The sequence below is a fragment of the Mercenaria mercenaria genome, chromosome 16 (assembly GCF_021730395.1).
Source record: "Mercenaria mercenaria strain notata chromosome 16, MADL_Memer_1, whole genome shotgun sequence".
NCBI classification, from domain to species: Eukaryota; Metazoa; Mollusca; class Bivalvia; order Venerida; family Veneridae; genus Mercenaria; species Mercenaria mercenaria.
This window is the reverse complement of record NC_069376.1, coordinates 56112973-56134402: the sequence shown is the minus strand read 5'-3', so window position 1 is coordinate 56134402 and position 21430 is coordinate 56112973. Positions and strand designations below refer to the sequence as shown.

General features: G+C 33.5%; 1 protein-coding gene across 2 annotated transcripts; it reads left to right on the top strand.

Annotated features, from left to right (window-relative positions):
* Positions 1-7055: 7055 nt before the first annotated feature.
* On the top strand, positions 7056-18974 carry LOC123540471 (tribbles homolog 2-like). 2 transcript variants are annotated; one of them, XM_045325550.2, is made up of 4 exons: positions 7056-7273; positions 7487-8008; positions 10336-10628; positions 16654-18974. In XM_045325550.2, the coding sequence occupies exons 2-4, from the start codon at positions 7748-7750 to the stop codon at positions 17123-17125; spliced, it is 1026 nt and encodes a 341-aa protein (XP_045181485.2). In that variant the 5' UTR covers positions 7056-7273; positions 7487-7747; the 3' UTR covers positions 17126-18974. The 2 variants fall into 2 exon arrangements, with proteins under 2 accessions (XP_045181485.2, XP_045181484.2); XM_045325549.2 differs by having other exon boundaries at positions 7056-8008.
* Positions 18975-21430: the final 2456 nt, after the last annotated feature.

Sequence of the window (21430 nt, the reverse complement as noted above, 5' to 3'; positions counted from 1 at the left end):
TTGATTTTAGGTTAATGTCATAAATATGAATAATATTTTGGGAAAAAATCTATATATTAGCGTATTAAAGACTGATATCGTGATACAGTTGTGTTTTACGGTTTTTCGTAAATTCGTAGAAAAGCCGAAAAACACATTAAAAAATCAAGAGAAATGTATAAAATGATTGATTTTTTAGGTTACTATGGTATATATTAATAATTTTGTGAAAAAAAAAAACAACTATTTATTAGCGTAATTAAGACTATTGTGTTTCTACTTTCCCGTTTAACCCAAAAAAAAGGAGAGACCATATAATGAAACCTAAATTGCTAAGATTCCCATTAATAATGCATTTAAAGCTTACAAGTTTTGTGGATTTGATCTTTGATTATATAACAGAGTTTTTTGTAGTACACAAATTAAAACAGTTCGTTCTTAAAATTGATAGAGGACATGTATAGAAAATGTCCTATTCGGTTAAATGCAATAATCACTGAAGTGAAACTTTTAAAAACATCATCTGGGGTGAACAAGGCTGTATTTTAAGTCCGACGTTGTTTTCATTTTAAATATGAATGAATATTCATAGAGTTGAGTTTTATCTTATTTATTCCATAAGGCTATTAGCCCATCATGGCATAACAAGCATACATACAGATATGACGAACAGTGAAAACATATATATAATTACATACACTTCAATGTGGAGAAGGTCTGACAAATGATTTTTACAACCTTTTCATTTAACATATTAAATGATTTAAATTATGTTACAATGTTTCTGTTAATTACATCAACTACATTTGTATATACAATATTGATATGGTAGACACATTCTGATGAAGAGAAAAGAATATCAAGAGATTTAAGGAATTATACAGCTATAAATTCTGCATATCTTGGTGAAAATTGTGATTGACAGTTACGCAGGTGCGTAACATTTATATTATCAAACGGATAAACACTTTAATATACATAGACACATAAAAAACAACACTGACTGTGGCTAAGCGACCGATTTTACCGAAACGAAATGTAAGAAAGGCTACTTATTTTAACATCAATATACTATATCCACAGATTTATCAATCTTACATAAACGAAAATGCAAGACGGATAGCATTGATAAATTTCTTCTAAACACATTCAGTGATTGAAATTATTTTTTGTCCAATGACATTGCAGTACTTTTCAAATTTTCAGGAAATTTAATTTAGTAAATCAGCATTAACTTGCAGTCGTTTATTTATCAGGTTAGTCATGTGTATAGAAGGGACAAGAGGTGTGTTATTGATTTTATTTGCTCTGACGTCGTCCGAAAACAAAAAATAATTTCAAACATTAAATAGGTTAATGTTTATTAATGTGCATTTACAAAACTTAATCAGCCTCGCGGCTGCGCCGCTCGTAGCTGATTAAACTTTGTAAATACACATTAATAAACACTAACCTATACATAAAGTAAAGATAATGTGACTGACTTAAAGATAGTTATTTTCTTTTACACAAAAACGTTATTGTAGTGAAATCTTATTCATGTCTGGAAATATTATTCACGTATACCATATAAAATGTCGTTTCTTCTTTGAAATGTACGGTGTTCCGTTTGGATAGTCCTGACCTTTTATTTAATATTGTACCGCGATGCACGATGGTACGATGACGAAAACGCGATGGCGCGATGGCACGATGGTGAAACAACGATGGTACGATGGTGAAAACGCGATGGCACGATGGTGAAACAACGATGGTTCGATGGTGAAAACGCGATGGCACGATGATGAAATCGCGATGGTACGATGGTGAAATGTCGATGTAATATCGTGTTTTCATCATCGTACCATCGCGTTTTCACCATCGCATCATCGTGCCATCGCGTTTTCATCATCGTACCATCGTGCCATCGCGTTTTCACCATCGCACCATCACGTTTTCACCATTGTGCCATCGCATTATCATCATCGTACCATCGTGGTTTCACCATCGTACCATCGCGTTTTCACTATCGTGCCATCGCGTTATCATCATCGTACCATCGTGGTTTCACCATCGTGCCATCGCGTTTTCACCATCGTACCATCGTCTTCCAGTTAGAAATGCGTAGTTTCGTACACTTGTTATTTTTGTCAACAATAGATGAATGTATCTCAATGTATTTTGTGAGACGAAACTTACCATTTAGATTCTACTGTTTCGCAAAATGTTTTACTGAATGTTCAGTGCTCAGTTCATTAAAACTGTAAAATCTTCAAGGCCACGTCCTTTGTATTTTATGTATGCATGAAAGTAAATAAAAAGCTGGATGTAATAGTTACATGGTATTATTTAAGCTCAGCTTATTCTTGTTAGGATGTAGAAGGTACACAGTGCAATGTGAAAATGAGATTGTATCAAGCCTGTATTTCACTGACACATATACTGTACCATTGTGCGTGACCACCGGAAGGCGATGGTACGATGGTGAAAATGCGATGGTACGATGGTGAAAACGTGATGGTACGATGGTGAAACCGCGATGGTACGATGGTGATAACGCGTTATACACCGCAGTGATGACTATTCCAAACGCGCAAAGGAAGGATCGTCTATCAAAGTTCTTGCTCACTCTGGGCATCGATGCTAGACAGCGTGCCCGTATCAGGGTGTGGGCTCTCTCGGGGAATGTAAACTAGTAAAACAAAAATTATATTATTATTTCTCATGCAATATGGAAGTACGAGAGAATCTTTAAATACACTTTAGGTGCTTAAAGGGTAAGGAAAGCCTGAAATTAAGTTAATTTTATATGAAAGCCATTCTCAAGCCTTTCATAACGCTGAAAATCGGACCACTATTGAAAAAGATATGGCAGTTTGAAATTTAAGAAAATGGCTTATCATGAAGGCAGCCATTTTAGTGTTTATGACGTCATTTACACATTGCTGAATTCTTTATCTACCAAATAACCCTTTTAAGTAGACTAATTTATTGTTTCTTGAGTGTAAGATGTAAAACGTGGTAATCCCTTTCATTATATCTTGAAAACAGTTGAGAAATCGTTTTACAGAAATAAGTAAATACAGTTCAAATATGTACCTAGAAATTAAAGAAATCCGCCATTTTGTTTTTTATTGCCATGGAAACAAAACGGCCACCATTTTGATCAAATATTTAAATGCTGATAACTTTCTCATTTTGAAGCCGATTTTGAAAATTCTTTCACTTCTTTAAATGAAATAAGAAATCCTAGCAGATGGAATTAAAATAAGAACGACATTGCATTTCCGTTTAAATAACAGCCAATATTAATGATGTAAGAGAAGAAATGGGTTTATATCCAAAACAAGCTTTTTGAATCTGAACTGTTTACTCCATGAATCATGTATAAGAAAAGATTGAAAGTTCCGCAGATTAGGAATATGAGAGAATTTGAAGAAAAATATCTTTTTACTAAAAGTAAAGGTTTTTCTTTAATAAATTGTGTTCATGAAAATTATGACTTTGATATGTATTCAGAAAGTATTTAAATAATAACACATTTTTTTTTTTTTTTTTTTTTTTTTTTTTTTGTCAGCAAGTGCAGGTTAATTTATACAATCCACCACATTTATTTTAGGAAATCTGTATTTCACTACCTATCTATGGTTGTATATTTGGTATGTAATGTATACTGTTTTTGTCTTATAGATGGACAAGCTTAGCTTTGTAAAAGAAAAAGCTATAGTATACGGTCCAAACATTCCGGAGGTTGCACTGGTTTCCTTTTTTTTAAACTCGGTCATTACTTGCGACGAAATTAAATCTTATTTGTACACTAGATCTGGTGCTATTTGGTTTGTATATGCATAAATATGTTCTCTTACGACCGTATTGGGGGAAACGTTGGATCTTTAATAAAAACCACGTACACTCAGGGTTGATACAAATAAGTATTATGTATTTGATTGTTGTTACTGTTGCTGCTGTTTTTTTTTAGCATTTAAACCAAAGTAAGCTCGAAAATGTGGGTGTTTTTTTTTTTCTAAATGAGAACCAATATTTAAAACAGTAACATTCAGAAGGTAGTTGCGGCATTCTGACAATTCTATGATAACACAATTACGCATGCATATAATTTTATGCACATTAGTGTGACATCATGCTAATGCCGTGTGTCCTATGTTATCAATGTGACAGCTGGTGGCAAGAATAACCTGTTTTCATCGGTGATACATTAAAGTTTCTATTTCGAAAGCAAGAAAATGCTTGACGCCACAAACAAATGTACCATGGGTCACATTTTATCTATTTCATAATGGCACACTAAATCGATGTGTTGTTTTAACGGTGTAAAAGTGAACGAAATGTTTAATTCGAAAGTGTGATATGACCGATAATTGTTATATCATGTAACTTTTAAGTTATATCAAGTTGACGATATTGCATATGTTCTGTTCCATACTTTCAATATTGACTGAGAAAAGGCAAAGCACTTCCTTTGATTGCTCGTTTTGTCCTTGTACGTTTGCTTGTCGTGTGCACGTTTACGTTTGAATATTTGGTATATGTTTGTCCTTTCCAGCATGTATTGTGCCTTCTGTTGCTGCCTGTTTTATTCAGTTCAACTTTTTTTACACTTGCTTTTTGTGTTTCCTGTAATGTTTTTCATGTTGCTTTTAAGTTATTGCTTATCTCCTTCTGTCACTGGCGCCCTTTGTGCTTTCTCTATTTACCACAGGAAAGCCTATCTGTTGTCAACTGGACGAGTACACTGGTTGGACAGATTAGACATACAAACGTCAGTAAGAGCCCTGTGATATGATTGATATGATTGCTTGATCACTAAGTTAGCTTCTGGCTTAAGACATATTTATGTACTTAAAAAAGTGAATTATACAGTATCCTCCTTGTACTTAAAAACATATGTATTGTGCATTTTGTTAAAAAAAATGGCCAAGTTCTTGTGGCGGTACTGCTAACTATACCCAGTAATAGAGTTGATAAGAAGTTAATATTTAATAAGCTCTCGTGTGATGCTTGCTTTTTTTTTTTAAAACAAAACAAAAAAAAACATCTTTTATTTTGCCTTGTCTGTTAGCTTTTCGTTTATGTTAGTAGTGTAGTTAAGGATAGATGTAATCTTAACAAAGTTTTATTTTATTTGTTTAAACTCCCGATATTTAAAAACTACATTTTATGAATTTATGCAGATTATTATATGCTGTAATTTGTTTTAGGCCATGTACTAATGAAATTATTTTATTTACAGGCTCTTATATAGATTCTGTTTGTTGCTAGTTGTTTGCACTTGTTTTCAGTAGTGGTCAGAGCTTATGTTGTATTGTTATATGTCTTGCCGACATAAAATAAAACTTATCTTATCTTATCACGTGCCATTCTCGCATACCAGAGGTCTACCGTGGTTCCCCGTTCGTCTCGGGATTTTGACGACCCTCTGATGGATGAGAATGATCACGTGCACATGCTGAGAGCTGCAATTTCTGCAGGCTGTGTTTTCGGTATATCGACATTTATCCTTTTTATTTTTTATTTAAAAAATGCAAATACAAGTAGAATAGCATGGTCGTCATCGTAATATTTAGAATGTTCTTAGGTTATTTTGTGTGTCAGAGGGCCATATCAATGACATTTTCCATGATGAGGGAAAAGGTTCGGCAAGTATGAGGACGGTATCCACCGAGTTGCGTAGACTAGTGACCCACTCGAAACGGCGTTGCGTTTTGGTTTTCGGTCGATATTTCTGAAATTCATCCTAAAACATTTCTGTGAAAATAAGCAATATGAAACATGTTTTTTTTTTGTCCTTTAAATATGAAGTATTTCAATAATTATTTGATTCAGATTAGCACTCACAGTCTGTATACTGGGTATACCAATTACCGGGATATACATATTACCGCGAATGTCCCATTTTGACACTTAACATGAAAAGTGCTTTATATTTTTTCTCTCATTATTCATGCTCAATGTGCTTAGATTTTTAGCAAAACTATTTTTGAAAATTGGAGTGTCTTTCTCTTTATTTCACAATGATCCCAGAAAATAAGGAATTTAGCTAATTGACTGGTCATTATAGTTAAACTTTGCAATTTTTCTCCGCAATTTTTTCAATGAAGTTGCTTTTTTCTGCCATATCTGTTTCATATTTAGTTTGGCCTATTGTAAAATAGAACTGCTTTCTTTGTCTTAGATCAATTTAACAACTTCTTTAGATTGAAAGTTGAAATTCACGGTAATAGGTATATGCCAGAAAATGCTAAAATTGCCCACCTCTGTTCTTTAAATGACAATAGTGGAACTTTTACCTGGTGTTTTGATGATTTTTTTGCCAAAAGTCTAAAGCTAAAATATAAATTAATTAAACAGAACAAAATTTATCCTTTCATACATCCGTTTTGTTATAAATAGAGTACACTGAATATAAGACTCACGGTAATTGGTATACCCAGTATATACCATGCGAATATCTCAAAAATAACAAAAATTTGCTTCCTCGTACACACATTGAGACACAAATCCCAGGTAAACGAACACTATATCATTTTGGCAATTTAATAAATGGCAATTCAGAATATTTTTTTAGTTTTTTGTGTAAACAGGTCTGCTTATTAACCCTTAGTTGCACAACAATATGTTTACAATTCTCGAACCATTCGGCCTATTTCGTCATAAATTAGGACAAAATATATGAGGAAATGCCTTTTTTTATTTATAGAAAACTACATACCAGTGTTTTATCATCCAATGAAATGCTGATTCGTATTAACTGTATTCCATATATGGTAAATGTATTTACTACGTCACAAAGGTATATTCCAGTTTTCGCCAATCACATTCAGGTAATTTGCATGATTCATTCATTAAACCGAATGTTCGTCTTACAAATGTTATACATTCGCAAAGTAGTTCAAATTTAACATCAGTAATTTTAAAACAATGCATGTTTAGAGAGATTAGTAACATAATATATTGTTATCCTTTTAGTTTATTGCAAAATACAGACTTTGCATATATTAAACAAATGTTTTATAATCTATTTGCGCAAAAGTTAATTACACAAAATAAATACGCCAAGGTTGTTCGGTCTCCAATATCTCCACTCTTCACACGTTGCCAACTCCACAATGGCGGCTTACACGACTGCGAAGTACGGAAGGAATTAAGAGGGGGAGGATTCCCTTCCCAGGTGTACATCGAGAGTTTTCAACTAGCAAAAGGAATTCATCAACGATTGAAGTTAATATTTTTTGGAAGAAACGGAATTTAAATAATCTGAAAGAGAGATATAATTTTGCGAAAAAGAGGACAGTGTGTGAGTAACCGGTCGATTTCTAACCTACTTTCATCGTACGGCGTAATTTCGTCATATTTTGAAACCACTCGATTACACTTGGTATGGAAATACTTCTGAATAAGGCTTTTGTCACGTATCTCTAGCACATTGTATCATTAACAGACTCGGCTTTTGTTTCATTTGAATGTTCTCACTCGCACGTGAATTTTGGAACATTTCTTTTTGTTTCAGAAATAATTCGAAGACTGTGACGTCATAACTTGTACATGTATATTCACGAAATTGTTTTGTTTCGCAACTTTTAACTGATCATCGTGGCGTGATTGATTGCTAAGAAACTGATCATTTAGGAGTTCATATAAACATTTTCACCAGAAATAACAAATTCATGAAATATTTTTAATTTTAATTTTCTTTACTGTGATATCAAATGGAAAGCGAAAGTTGTTGAGTTGCAATTCTCAACATATAATCTGTGATAACTGTTTCTTTATGAGTCTAGTAAGACAAAGGCCCCGACTTCATATCCTTAGTCATGGGCCAAAACAAAGAAATCTTGAACAATCAGACAAAGACTTAGTTGCAAATGGAGGATGTTTAACTCCAGATCTTCAACCCAATCCACCAGTTTTTCCAGCAAAGCCAGAGCAACAGTGTAAAATCTACAAGATTGGAAGATATTTGTTAGAACATATTGAAGCTGAAACTTACAAAGCATGCGACTGCCAAACCAGGGATGAAAAAATATGCAGGGTAATGTAACAATAAATTTTTCAATGCATTGGTTGTGCTAGCTAGCTTTTATTACAAATTTATTTGTTAACAGTACTCGTATTCAGTTATAGGGTTTGCATTCTTTGTACCCTTATTAAAAAATTCTATTGTTTATTGTTTGGAATTATGAACAGGTATGCCTTATAACTACTGCACTACAGTTAAGTGAACAAAGACATGCAAGGGACAGAACCCTTTGTTCACTTGGGCCCTTTGTTAGGGGCCATGTGGTTAGGGCCAATGAATATTTCTTTTGTTCAGTTATTAATGTATTACTCATACATATTTTGTGTTACTCTAGGTGACATTGCAGGGATATACTACTATTTGCGATGTTAAGCAAATAATTATGTTATTTGTCATGTATGATAAAAAATTGAAACAGAGCTATTTATAAGCATCAGATGTCAATTAATGGACGTACTAGAAGAGAAAGTGGAGTAAACATGACTCATTAATGCTTGTAAGCTTTTAGTTGCATAACATTAGAATTTTCGGAAAATACACACTCCTGAGAAAAATCATGTAGAAGTTTTAGTCCTAGAAGAAGAACTTCTAATATTGAATTACAAGGTTTATCCAACATTCTAGAATTATATTGATACAGCTTAAAATAACTGAAGTTTACTTTCCTGTTCACTGAAATGTTATGCAACATAAATGATCACTCCCTTAGACTCGCCTGTTTTTTGTTAATTTTAAGAATGTACCTGTTAAAATTTAAAATTTCTTACGACTTAAATCATATCAGAAAAATCTTATTTGCCTAGGGGTCTAAATATTGACCTGGCATATGTATAAATTTCTCTGCATTGGTCATAACAAAGTAATCTAACGGACATTATAAAGTTATAGCAAACATTACATCTATTTGTTGATAACATGCAAATTTTATTATGATATGTTATACAGAGACCCGCCCTAGGGGGACATGATAAGTATGTTGTAAAATGTCCAATGCGTGAACCTTGCTGAAGTGTACATAACACATAAACAAAGAGAAAAATGATTTGATACATAATGATACTTAAAAAATTGCCTACATGCTTACATTCATGTATATTTGCAACCCAGCTGATTTCATGACCCACATGACCTTTATTTAGTCATTTTACAGAAGTTAGATCTGTTTATATTGCATCACAGTATCTTTTTCCAAGGATGTGTGAATTGTCATGTACACACAAAAACAGGCAATCTAGTGAAGGTTGCAGTATTCCTGCCTTTCAGAATGTCACTTTTCTGTGTGCACTAGTGTTTCAGTGTTTACAAGATATGTTCACATATAATAGGAAGTAAATATAATTAATATTGAATATAACTTTATTGTTTACTCAGTTGTATTATGAATACTTAGAAAATATGTTGGAATTGATGCTGAGTAAGAATTTTAAGGTAGGCTGTTTCTCTTATTTTTATATATGAAATGATGTTTTACAAGCAAATTACTGACCCTGTGCCAAATCAGATACATAAAGAAATAACATAGGGATTATGTAGGGGTTTGGTGTTCAAAAGAAAGGTGTAAGATGATTTTTTTAGCTGGTAAATGTACAAGTGGTGTATTAGGGTAAGTTAAGTGTTTAGGACCCAATGACCTTTAAAGTAGATGGATTTCATTTCCGTTAAATACAGATTTGGACAGAGGTTGAGCAACTTTTGTTTAGGTCAGTAAGTTCAAAAGTTATTGAAGGGCTGTCAATCATCAAGTGTGCAATAAGCTAAATAACTAATTGAATAGCATTTTAAAGCAGAAATGGCATTTATGCCAACATGATTTTGACCTTTGAAAATATGAGGATGATAAAAAGTTGAGATTGTATGTAGTTAAATTTGTCTGTCAGGTTTCACTTTTTAGGCATCTTATAGAAACAATGTAACTTAGACAGCAGCCCTGCTATAAATGTGACTGTATTTTATGTCAGTATGAATTTCATTGATTATTATCTGCACCTAGAAACTCATGATTATCTTGTCACATTTTATTGAACATGCTACAAGCTGTAAGGACACTCCTTCGTTTCATATTTTTCCCTCTCTCATCCAGCTAATAACAGCAAGAATGATGTGTTAAGAGAGGCTTTAAGGGAATGTCTGTTATTTTTTGACCATGCAAAGAAGCATGTGAATGGAATTGACGTCATTGAATGAATTGAAGATTGATCTGCTCTGTGAAAAACCAATAGTGCAATAATATGAAGACATTGCACTGGGTGTTTTCTAAATACTTATACAGTTCTAATTTAGAAATTTATAGTTTTTAACCTAATTAGGAATTAATAGTCTTATTCCTCCATCCATTTCAGGTATTTGAAATAAACAGATACCGTGACATTCTGGGCGCGTATTGGCAGGTTGATGCACATGAGAACATTAGCAGTATTTCTGAAATAATTCTCGGGGAAACGAAGGCATATGTGTTCTTCGATCGTCACTATGGTGATTTACATTCTTACGTTAGACAGAAGAAAAGGCTGAAGGAAGACGAGGCACGACGACTCTTCCGACAGATAATTGCAGCTGTCAAACATTGCCACGACAGTGGTGTGATTCTACGTGATCTCAAATTACGCAAATTTGTCTTCAAAAACAAAGAAAGGTGTGTATAAAAAAGAACAATGGCATATGATATTTTTTGTTATTGTAATGTCCAAAACCTTTCCGAAGAATAAGATGGGCTGTTGTACTCGCCTTGGCTTCTGCATTGCCGTTTCAATTGTGATCAGAGTTTTATTTTTTGCAGGCTTCTCAGTTCCACTTTATCGTCTCAGTCTTGCTCTAATTATCATCCAACTTCAGATAAGACTTTAGGGTTTCATTAAGGGTCTGGGGAAAGGGGATATAACAGAAATAGGACTGGTCTTGAACCAAACAAAATGTAAAATAAACCTACACTTTGTGTTTTGCAACGATAAATTTCACAAATAGTTCGAGATCTGACAGTTTGCTTGATTACTTTTGTTTGTCTTTTAAACTTAATTTATATGTCGTGACTGTATCATCATTGACAGCCATATTTTGAAATTTGACATTTGACATTCAACCAATTTCAAAAAATTATAATGTAAATTATGCATCTATTTCGTTTTGGTGTTTAATTAATTATTTGATAAACGCGAACAGAGCGTGTATATAATAACACAATAGTGATTTATAGAGGTTCCTTTTGGGATTATTTGAACTTTGTATGGATGAGGATTTAAATTCTCATATACCACAAAAATACATTTTCTTTGAACCATATGATACATATTCTAAAAACAGAAGTTTGAAATGCCAATAGCTCATTAAAACCTGCTCAAAAATTAACATGTTCAAAATATACATAAACAGTGGAGGAAATGCGCTAAAGGTGAACTTACTCGGAACTTCTAAAGGAAGTCATGACTTCAAATCAGGAGGAAATTAGCTGTGTGATTGATTTCATTAATTTGAATAATTATCTCATTTCAATTAAAAGGAATTTTAGTTCAAGTAATAATTAGTTTAATTATACGACAATATTAATCCTGAATGTACTCCCTTTTGGTGGGGCGTGACATTTTATGACTTATATTAATAATGTGTATACCTTGTGAATTTTTAATGTGCCCGTTGCAGCATGTCTTCATACCTTTAACAGCTAGTAAATGTATAATATTGAACTGCATGACTGTGCTTTAATGGAAACATACACCCTGAATACTCTTCATTAAAGTTACCATGTATTATATGAGGTTTTTGCACTGTCATCCATTACTTCTTTGTGCTGAGATTGCCCCTATAGCAGTATTGCACTGTCATACCTCCATATTAACCATATATGAATTGTCAGTAAAAATTAGTTGTTGTAGAAGCAAAGCAGATATAAATCCTGCAGTTGGCAAAGGAACTGTTAAATTTTATTAAATCAGATAAAATACATGTACATGTATATTTTATAATTCAGTGTGTGAATTTCATATATTTTTAATATATGTAGAAGAGATTATGGTGTTTATGTGAATTAATATATATGTAAGCAGATACAACATTTTTCCAATGAGCCCTGAGTATTGATCTGAAGTGAGATGTATTGATTTAAAGGGAAAAGTATTGCTTTCATGCCATCCTTAGTGTATGATGCAATGCACATGTAAACATCAAACTGTGAAAATTTCATCATCAAGTATAATATAGTATGTATAGCATACCCAGTCACCCAGTACCTGATAGTTTAAGATGATGACATAAACTGTCATCATTTTCCAGTACATTCAAACTTTCTTGTTTTCACAGAACAGAGAAAAGTAGTCCATGTCAGAATACAAAGTAGTGCAGTGAAAGTTGTTCATCCAATATTATTCAATATCATTAAAGTACTGATTGTATGGGTATAGTTAAAAAAAAACCTTCCAACTTATATGAAAAATTAATTAATTTTGATCGAGTGTAGTACCTGTTATAATTTTTTACCATTAAATCAGTTTCTGTTACTGCTGTTTTTCCAAAATAGAATACAGTAATATGAAAAACTGAATGTGTCATAACGAACAATTTATTTTTTTTAACTTCATTCCTGGCAACATGCAATACCAGGCTGATATCACGTGTTCGTGCATGGCATATATACAAAATTAACGAAGTCACTGTGTTTGATTTATAATGCATTGATCCTGTTTTATGTTAATAAATTATATAAATTTAGACACTTGTTCAAAGTTGCGTAAGCTTACATGTAACTTTAAACCCACTTAAAACTAATTTATGTAATTGCATGTTCCTATAAAACTGTGTGGGATATAAACTACTGATTCATAACAGCCTTTCCTGTTTTCAACTGTACAGGAGTAAATATAGGTTAAGCCGCTTGTTGTAAACAACTTTGTTGTAACTTGTATTGCGTCAGCAAAATAACTGATCGAGACCATTCATTCAGCAAATAGTCTTGAAATGTTTATTACTAAGATAGCCAGAAGAAAGAATGTTTCTTTTCAAGTATATAGATTATGTATAACTAAATTGGGCAGTTATTTTTACACCAGTGCTGTGTTTCAACTTGTCAAATACTTCCCGTCGTTTGAAAGGTTACCTAAGATCCTGATAAGAGAAATTTGGATGTCATGAGTGTCAACAGTAATATCCTGTTCATACATTTTAAGGGTGGTTTCAATTATATACTAAAAGAAAATTGTATATTTCATATACCTGTTAGAAATGTAAGGAAGTCTAAATTATAGTATGTCACTCTATTTGAACAAATAGGAAACCATGCATTGCATAGCCTTTTCTGTTTCCTCTTAAAAATGATCTTTTTTGCATATCTGCATAAGACTGCTCAACACTATAAAGTAATATTTTCCCACCTGTCTAACCTTCCTGATAAAAAAAAGACTGGATAATTGTTATATGTACAGGTTGATATGACAGTCATTTTTATCTTTGAAATAAATTGAATGAAATATTTCAGTTGAAGTTTAATGAGTTAAATGTCCTATCTTTTTCTTACGTCATTCGAAAAGTCTAGAATACTGTATGCATGTACCCTAGTTAATTCAGAACGAATTCGTGGTTCAAAAACCGTGTACTGAATTTCAGTTGACCTTTGTCATGATATTATTTTGATCACACTTGCAAAATCTTTCTTCCAGAGGTCAATGTCACTTCTAAACGTAGTTACTTTATTTGTATATTTTTAAATACTGTTATGTTTTTCTGTTGTAAGTTTATACAATGTTTTAAACCATTCATGTCGACTGTAATAAATACCTTTTTGGTAGATCTACTTTACTTTTAAATTTGAACTAATTTTGTTACCACGTATTTTTTAAGACAGTGGGTTTAAGTGTGAAAAGCAAGAATTGAACAGGAATTTCTATGTTAAGGAATTTCCACTTTTGTAACCAACAATTTTATGCTCATCACTGTTTGTAGTGATGATATTTTGGAGGACTTTTACTACAAATGAGCCGCACCATGAGAAAACCAACATTTGCGACCAGCATGGATCCAGACCAGCCTGTGCATCCGCACAGTCTGGTCAGGATCCATACTGTTCGCTAACGGTTTCCCTAATTGCAATAGGGTTTGAAAGCGAACAGTATAAATCAGATCCTGACCAGACTGCGTGGATGCGCAGGCTGGTCTGGATCCATGCTGGTTGCAAATGCACTATGTTGGTTTTCTCATGGCTCAAATTACCAACAGTCGTGAAACCAGAGTGATGTTTTGTTTCATGCATACAAATCAGATACTGACGTAAAACTTAATGAGCATAAAAGCTTACTGGTGTTCAGCAAAAAACATCATAAATATGTAAAAACAGAATTGTACTCCACCCATTTTTGCACACATCGCTAGTTAAAGATGATATACGTATAAAGTTTAAACACTGGGCGTTGTAAGAATGTATCAACTCATGTACAGTGCAAACATGTTATCTCCGGATCACCTACCTTCCAGTATTTTCGTTTTATCAGCTGAAATTTAAATAATTTATTTAACTTTGCTATTGATTTGTACTATTTATAGCCTTTAATGACAAAAACACGCCCATTTTGAACCTGAATTTAACCAATTCTAATCTGGAGGAAAAAAATCTCTTTTCTTTAGTCTAATAAGAATTCTTTGGGTCAAATGTTAGGAGATATTTTCGTCAATACGTTTGTATATCAATGCCATACCAATCATCCTTTTAAATTGATGCTATACGGTATATTTTATGTTCAAAATCTGTTGCAGAAAAAAAAGATCAAAATAAAAACTAGAATCCTCATTGATTATTTTGCATTAGGAAAGGTATGGTAAGATTTTGAATGTGACTAAGTTTATTCACAATTTGCAAAGGAGTGCATGTTCAAATGTCTATTAGTGTTCTTTGTTCTTAATTGAGGAAAGTGAAAACAAGCTTAGAATGTTTATTGTGCTCCAAACAAAGTCATGATTTTTGTTTAAAGTTGTAAACCAGAATTTCAGAACAAATAACCTGTTAACACAAGGTAACTTTACTTCCTTCACATGATCTTAATATTTCAGGAAGTTGGTTAACCTGATACAGTATCGTGACTTCAATGCCGGATCTATTAGTTATAGTCTGGTGTTGTATAGATTCATGATCTGTATGGCTTAAAATAGTTTAAACATACCCTGAACAAAATGTGTTTAAAAATAATTATAGCATGGCAAATGAACTGGTTTAAAAAGGCGTAAAATATATATCACAGCAGAAGCAAGAGTTCTGTTGCAAATTTATATATATTGATGAAAAAAAGGAATGAATATTAGTTTTGATTTAGTGAGGCCTAAGGTCTTGTAAACACTTTGTTCTGGTTGAAAGTAACATTGAAGGAAATGGTCAGAAAGTGGTCAATGTTTTAAAGTCATAAAATTGAACCAAGCTGTAGAAATATTTTCATGGTTTATTACTTCATAATATTGTACAAAATAAAGCCAGTTGTCAAAAGGTTGAAGTTTAAGTACCCTGGATATTGATAATGGCTGTTCCACAACTTGTATGTCAATAACCCATGGGCAAATTACGCATGCCATTTGAGAAATTTCAACATGGAGTGAAATACACATTCTGCCCATAGCCATTATGTAAAGGCTAAATTTGATTGTGAAAGGATAGTACAACAACGCAGTATGTCCTAAATACATAACAGTACAGTATTACGTTTGCAACAATATAGTGAAAGATCATACATAAAAGGGCATTGCTCAACGACGTAGATAACTTTATTGTATCTAATACGTATGTAAGTGAAATTAAATTTGCATTAACATGAAATACTGAAATTCTTAAGGATCACCATGCCAGAGACCTTGTGGAAAAATATTGTAATATAAAGAAATTTTGATAAACAATTTTAAGTTTAACAAGAAAAAAAAAAGCTAAGTTTCCCCTCATAGTTTTATTATGAACATGGTTTAGTTCATATATTGAATTTAATAGGAAATGAGTAATATTACAAAAGAAGAAAAAATCTTAAACTGACTAGTAGTCAAATTATTTTGTTAGGAAGTCTGACTATGCATGTAGGTGTTCACCGAGTTTATTCGTAATAAAAAAAATTGGGTTAGCTGATATAATACAGCAGGCACGCAAAATATTGTTGATATGACTGTAGGTAAAATATTTTGGCAAGTATTCCCTTTAAGCTTGAACGACTCTTGATTGTTCAAAAAATATATAGAAGCACTGTGCTATAAAGTATATACAAATTATTTTTTCTTTTTTTTGAAAATCACAAGAGATAAGGGTGATTATACCTACGGTATGTTTTGTAGGTTTTTGTCCTTACCGACTGATATTTAAAGGCTTTATGCAGGTTTTTTGTTTGTAAGTTTACGTACTTGACAAGTAAAATTTGCATATACATGATTTGAATGAATTTGCATGAAAGAGTTTTATGGTCTCACATGACGCAAAACAAATTAAAAAAAATCAGGACATTAAGTGTGAAATCATTGTACCACATGATTCTTTAGGGGTAAAATTAAAAACCTGTTGTTGATTATTTCATTATTTCACATTAATCGTGTAAGATTTCATTAGCACTGAGTGTTGCTTTGTATTTTTACAGCCAGTGTAGTTGAACCAAGTGCTAGTCACTTGTTGTGCTTATTACTCACCATTCACAATGAATTGTTTTGTCTATTTTCAGGACCGAATTGCGACTAGATAGTCTTGAAGACGCATGTGTCCTTGATAATGAAGATGATGACCGTCTATCGGATAAACACGGGTGTCCGGCATATGTCAGTCCGGAAATTTTAAATGGGACTCCTACTTACAGCGGCAGAGCTGCAGATATGTGGAGTCTTGGAGTCATGCTTTATACAATATTAGTCGGACGTTATCCGTTTCATGACGCGGAACCAACAGTTTTGTTTTCAAAAATACGAAGGGGCCAGTATACATTACCTCCATCATTGTCGTCAAAGGCGAAATGTTTGCTAAAAAGTATTTTACGTCAAGATCCAAACTTACGTCTCACAGCAGAAGAGTGCTTATGTCATCCGTGGCTGAACCGGGGATCGTACACGACTGGTTTTATCGCTATCAGTAATAAATATAATGATCAAACAGTACCAGATATTGTTATCAAAGATTATGACGATGAACTTTTCACCTGAACTCGCACAGTTTCAGTGTATCCTGTTGACATTTAACAAATTGAACTTAACAACAAATTATGTTGTTGAAGATGGGCATTTTTAGAGCGTTTCAAGAGCATTCTTTCCAGCAGTATTTGCGAGATTATTCCAGCAGAAAGGAAGGGAGAGAGAGTAATGTTAGAGTCATTGACTTCCTTTTGAGGCAATATTACACATGTTTTTATAATTGTTTGCATAAACATAAATGAACATTGTTTTGGTTTTTTCTGAAAAATTTCCCTTAGTTAAAGTAGATTTTGTCTGTATTTATGCAGGGGTCAAGTCCTGAGTACTAAGAGCTTCTGAATCATCAACACTTAAACAGTTGGCTGTTGACCTATATATCAATTTATAAGTATTAAGAATGATAACAAATGCTCCCATCCATTAGTTCCTGCATGTACACTTGAAATATTTCAGCTGGTGATACTAAAAATGTATCAAACACTTATTGCCTATTTTGTCTTTTATTTGGTTGCCATGTGATAAATCAAAAACTGTAATACAGTACTTATACTGTACTTTCTGTTGTTTCTTTGTGTTTAGTATTTATTCGTGTATTGTTGACCTATTTTCTATTGTTTTTCATTGCTAAGTCGTAAGAGTTTTTGTTTGAAAAAAAGACAAATTACACTGTTGTACATCGAAGAATTTGTTTAAGGTAGTGAGAGTATAAAGACAATTGGCAGTTTCATTGCAGTTATGTTGGGCATGTATCCTTCTCCCATTAGCGTAAACTGTCTGTAACAACTCACATACAGAGAAATATATAATTGCATGGAAATTGCTGATAGCCAATTTCTACAGATTCTCTACCTTTAAATAACTCATAAGTGTGATTGTATTGGAAAAAGATTTGAGATAGTTTACTATTTAATTTTTTTTTTTTTTTGCAGAATTTTTACTCAAAACTTAGACCCAACAATTAAGTAGAAAAAAATAGATTACACAATTTGTTAAGTCTAATTGAATGGTCTTTTTAAATGTGGCAGCTGAAATGTAGACATGTTTCCTGGTAGCTGTATAGATAGATAGTTTATTTGGTCAACAGCAGAAATCAATGATATTTACAAAGGTATAATGAAAAGCTAAAATGGTATGCAGAGGACACCCTACTTTTAAATCTTGGGAGACAATCAATTCAGTCTCTTACACAGAGGTCTCCCTTCGATGGTAATGTAGGGGAAGTAATCACTGTTGGATGTTTCACTGTTCTAACGTAAAACATAATGAATAACATGATTGATTTTACTGAGGACTGTTTCCCTTATTAACTTATTGTCAGTTTGATAGTCTTCCCTTTAAAAAGAAATGACACTAATAGGGAATTGATAAAGAAATGATAATACTGTGGAATTGTTGAACAGTTAAAGAAGTGATGGTGGGAAATCTTAAGATTTTTTTTATATTTTTCTAAATTTGGAAATTTGTATTTTGCAATTAAATGGCTGCAGTTTATTTGATGCGGAGATTGGATTTGCTTTTAAAAACTACTGATATTTAATTTATGTGAATAGCACACCACTGTAGGAAATGTTTTTTTTTATCTATAACTCATCATTTGATTTGCTTATGCTTGTGCAGGGACAAAGCATGGGGATCTGGTGGAAATGGGCGTGGTTCTGTAACGTGCCACACCCTAAATTGTTTAGTGGGTTTCGATGTTCATTTATATAATATAGCTATGATGTTGTGTTAATTTTTGTATTTATAAATAAGCCGAGACTGTTAATTGTCCAATGTGCTGAGAAGTGGCAAAATTTTATCCCTAAGTTATTGTTTTATCATAACTTGAAATAGGAAGTAATAAAAAAAATGGAAAAATTGAGTTTCTGTTACTTGTTACTACCTGTATTAGGTCGTATTAGATGTAGGTTGTGATTACATACTTGTTCAAGTACACATAATATGTAGGATTTCATAATTTCTATAAACATCTGAGTTACATGTTTCAAAATGCAGAATCTTACAATTTTCTGACAATTATCTATGCACTCTCCAGAACATTCTTGTAAAACATAAATGTTAAATCTTCAACATGGAGATTTACTTGTATACAGCAGTTTGTATACAGATGCTTAATTTTCTTTCTTGTACAAGTATGAAATGGCAAACTTTTTAGCTGACCTGAATTTTGTTCAGGATGAGCTATTAGTAAAGGCGGATAGTCCTTTGTCCTGCGTCAACATTTTTACTTGTCAGTGTTCTCACTGGCATCTAAAGTTCAGGGTGAAAATTGAGTTTTTCTTGCATATTTGCACCCCCTCACTAAGAGATATATAACAGCTGTCTCCAAAACTGGGGGTGCAAAGTACCATTCTGGGGGTGAAAACCCCCCATTTGGGGGTTTCTTGGAACACTGCTTGTTACTTGAACATCAATTCTTCTCCTCTGAAACTACTGGTCAGAATTACACCAACTTGGTCAGTAGCAACCTGGCATGGACCAATACCAAGTTTGTTGAGAAAAACCTTTAGTTTCATGAACTATGTGATAGATTTTCATCAAACTTAGTCTGTAGTATCATTATAAGGACCTTTCCCATTTTAGTACAAATTGGGACACTTGACCCCTTTGAAGGGCCACTAGAGCTAAAATTAGAAATATCTTTAAACGACTTCTTCTCATGAACAGCTAGATGGATTTTCAGCAAGCCTGGTCTGTAGCATCTGTATTAGGTCTTCTTCCAAATTTGTTCAAATGGGGGCACCTGGCGGAGGAGAGGGGGGTTGGGGGTCCATTCCACGCTGTCTATCAGATTTGGGAAAACTCGTGCATAAGATCTTTATGTTCTTAGAAACTGCAGGATCAAATGCCTTCAAACTTAAACATGTCTCTGGTATACTGAGATGAGCTCAAAGGACAAGTTACATAAGTGGCTTTTATTTACTAATCAGAAAATTTGGTTAAGTTTTGCATGTACTGGTAAGCAGATTTCTCAAAACTAACAAGGCCAAATGCTTTCAATTTTCACACAAGTCTTAGACATCATGAGATACTAGTAATGTCACAGGAAAAGTTCTATATCTAGCTTTTATTTTGCCACAGTTGTATGCTTTTCAACTTGAAAAGTTTTACGTGTAAGTAGGTTTCTCAAAACCTTAACAGACTAAACCTTCAACACGCATCTTCAACGTCATGTGTTGACCCCCAAAGGGCAAATTAAATAACTTCTAACACTTGTTAAAATTGTACCACTTTTAAGCAGATGTCAGTCGGTTGGTCCAATCTGTTTCCGGATAACTCGAGAATGCTTAGACCTAGGATCATGAAAGTTGGTAGGGAGATTGTACATGACCAGCAGTATTGATTTTGAGGTCAGTAGGTCAAGGTCACAGTGACCCAGAACAGTTAAACCATTTCTGGACGGTAACTTTTACTGAGGACTGTTTCCCTAATTGTCAGTTTGATAGTCTCCCTTTAAAATGTGTATACATACTGTTGTTAATGTAATAGTCGGATGGTTTCCTCACATGAAGAATTCTACGCCCCAAGTTAGGCTCGAACCCACATCGGTGAGGGTCAAGTGATTTGAAGTTATAGTAATGTTGTGGAAGTTTTGAATGCAAACTGCTAGAACAAATGGTTTCAAATTCTATCCACATCTGCATTATGAAATAACATAGAATAGGTTTTTATGCCCCCCTTTGAAAAAGGAGGGGTATATTGTTTTGCAGATGTCGGTCTGTCGGTCGGTCGGTCGGTCGGTCGGAATGTAGACCTATCCGTTTCCGGATGATAACTCAAGAACGCTTGGGCCTAGGATCATGAAAGTTGATAGGGAGGTTGGTCATCACCAGTAGATGACCCCTATTGATTTTGAGGTCTGTATGTCAAAGGTCAAGGTCACAGTGACCCTGAATAGTAAAACGGTTTCCGGATGATAACTCAAGAACGCTTGGGCCTAGGATCATGAAAGTTGATAGGGAGGTTGGTCATGACCAGCAGATGACCCCTATTGATTTTGAGGTCAGTATGTTAAAGGTCAAGGTCACAGTGATCCTGAACAGTAAAACAGTTTCCGGATGATAACTCAAGAACGCTTAGGCCTAGGATCACGAAAGTTGATAGGGAGGTTGGTCATGACCAGCAGGTGACCCCTATTGATTTTGAGGTCAGTATGTCAAAGGTCAAGGTCACAGTGACCAGGAACAGTAAAATGGTTTCCAGGCAATAACTAAAGAACGCTTGGGTCTAGTGTCAGGAAAATTGATAGTTAGGTTGGCCATGACCAGCAGATGTGACCCCTATTGATTTTGAGGTCAGTATGTCAAAGGTCAAGGT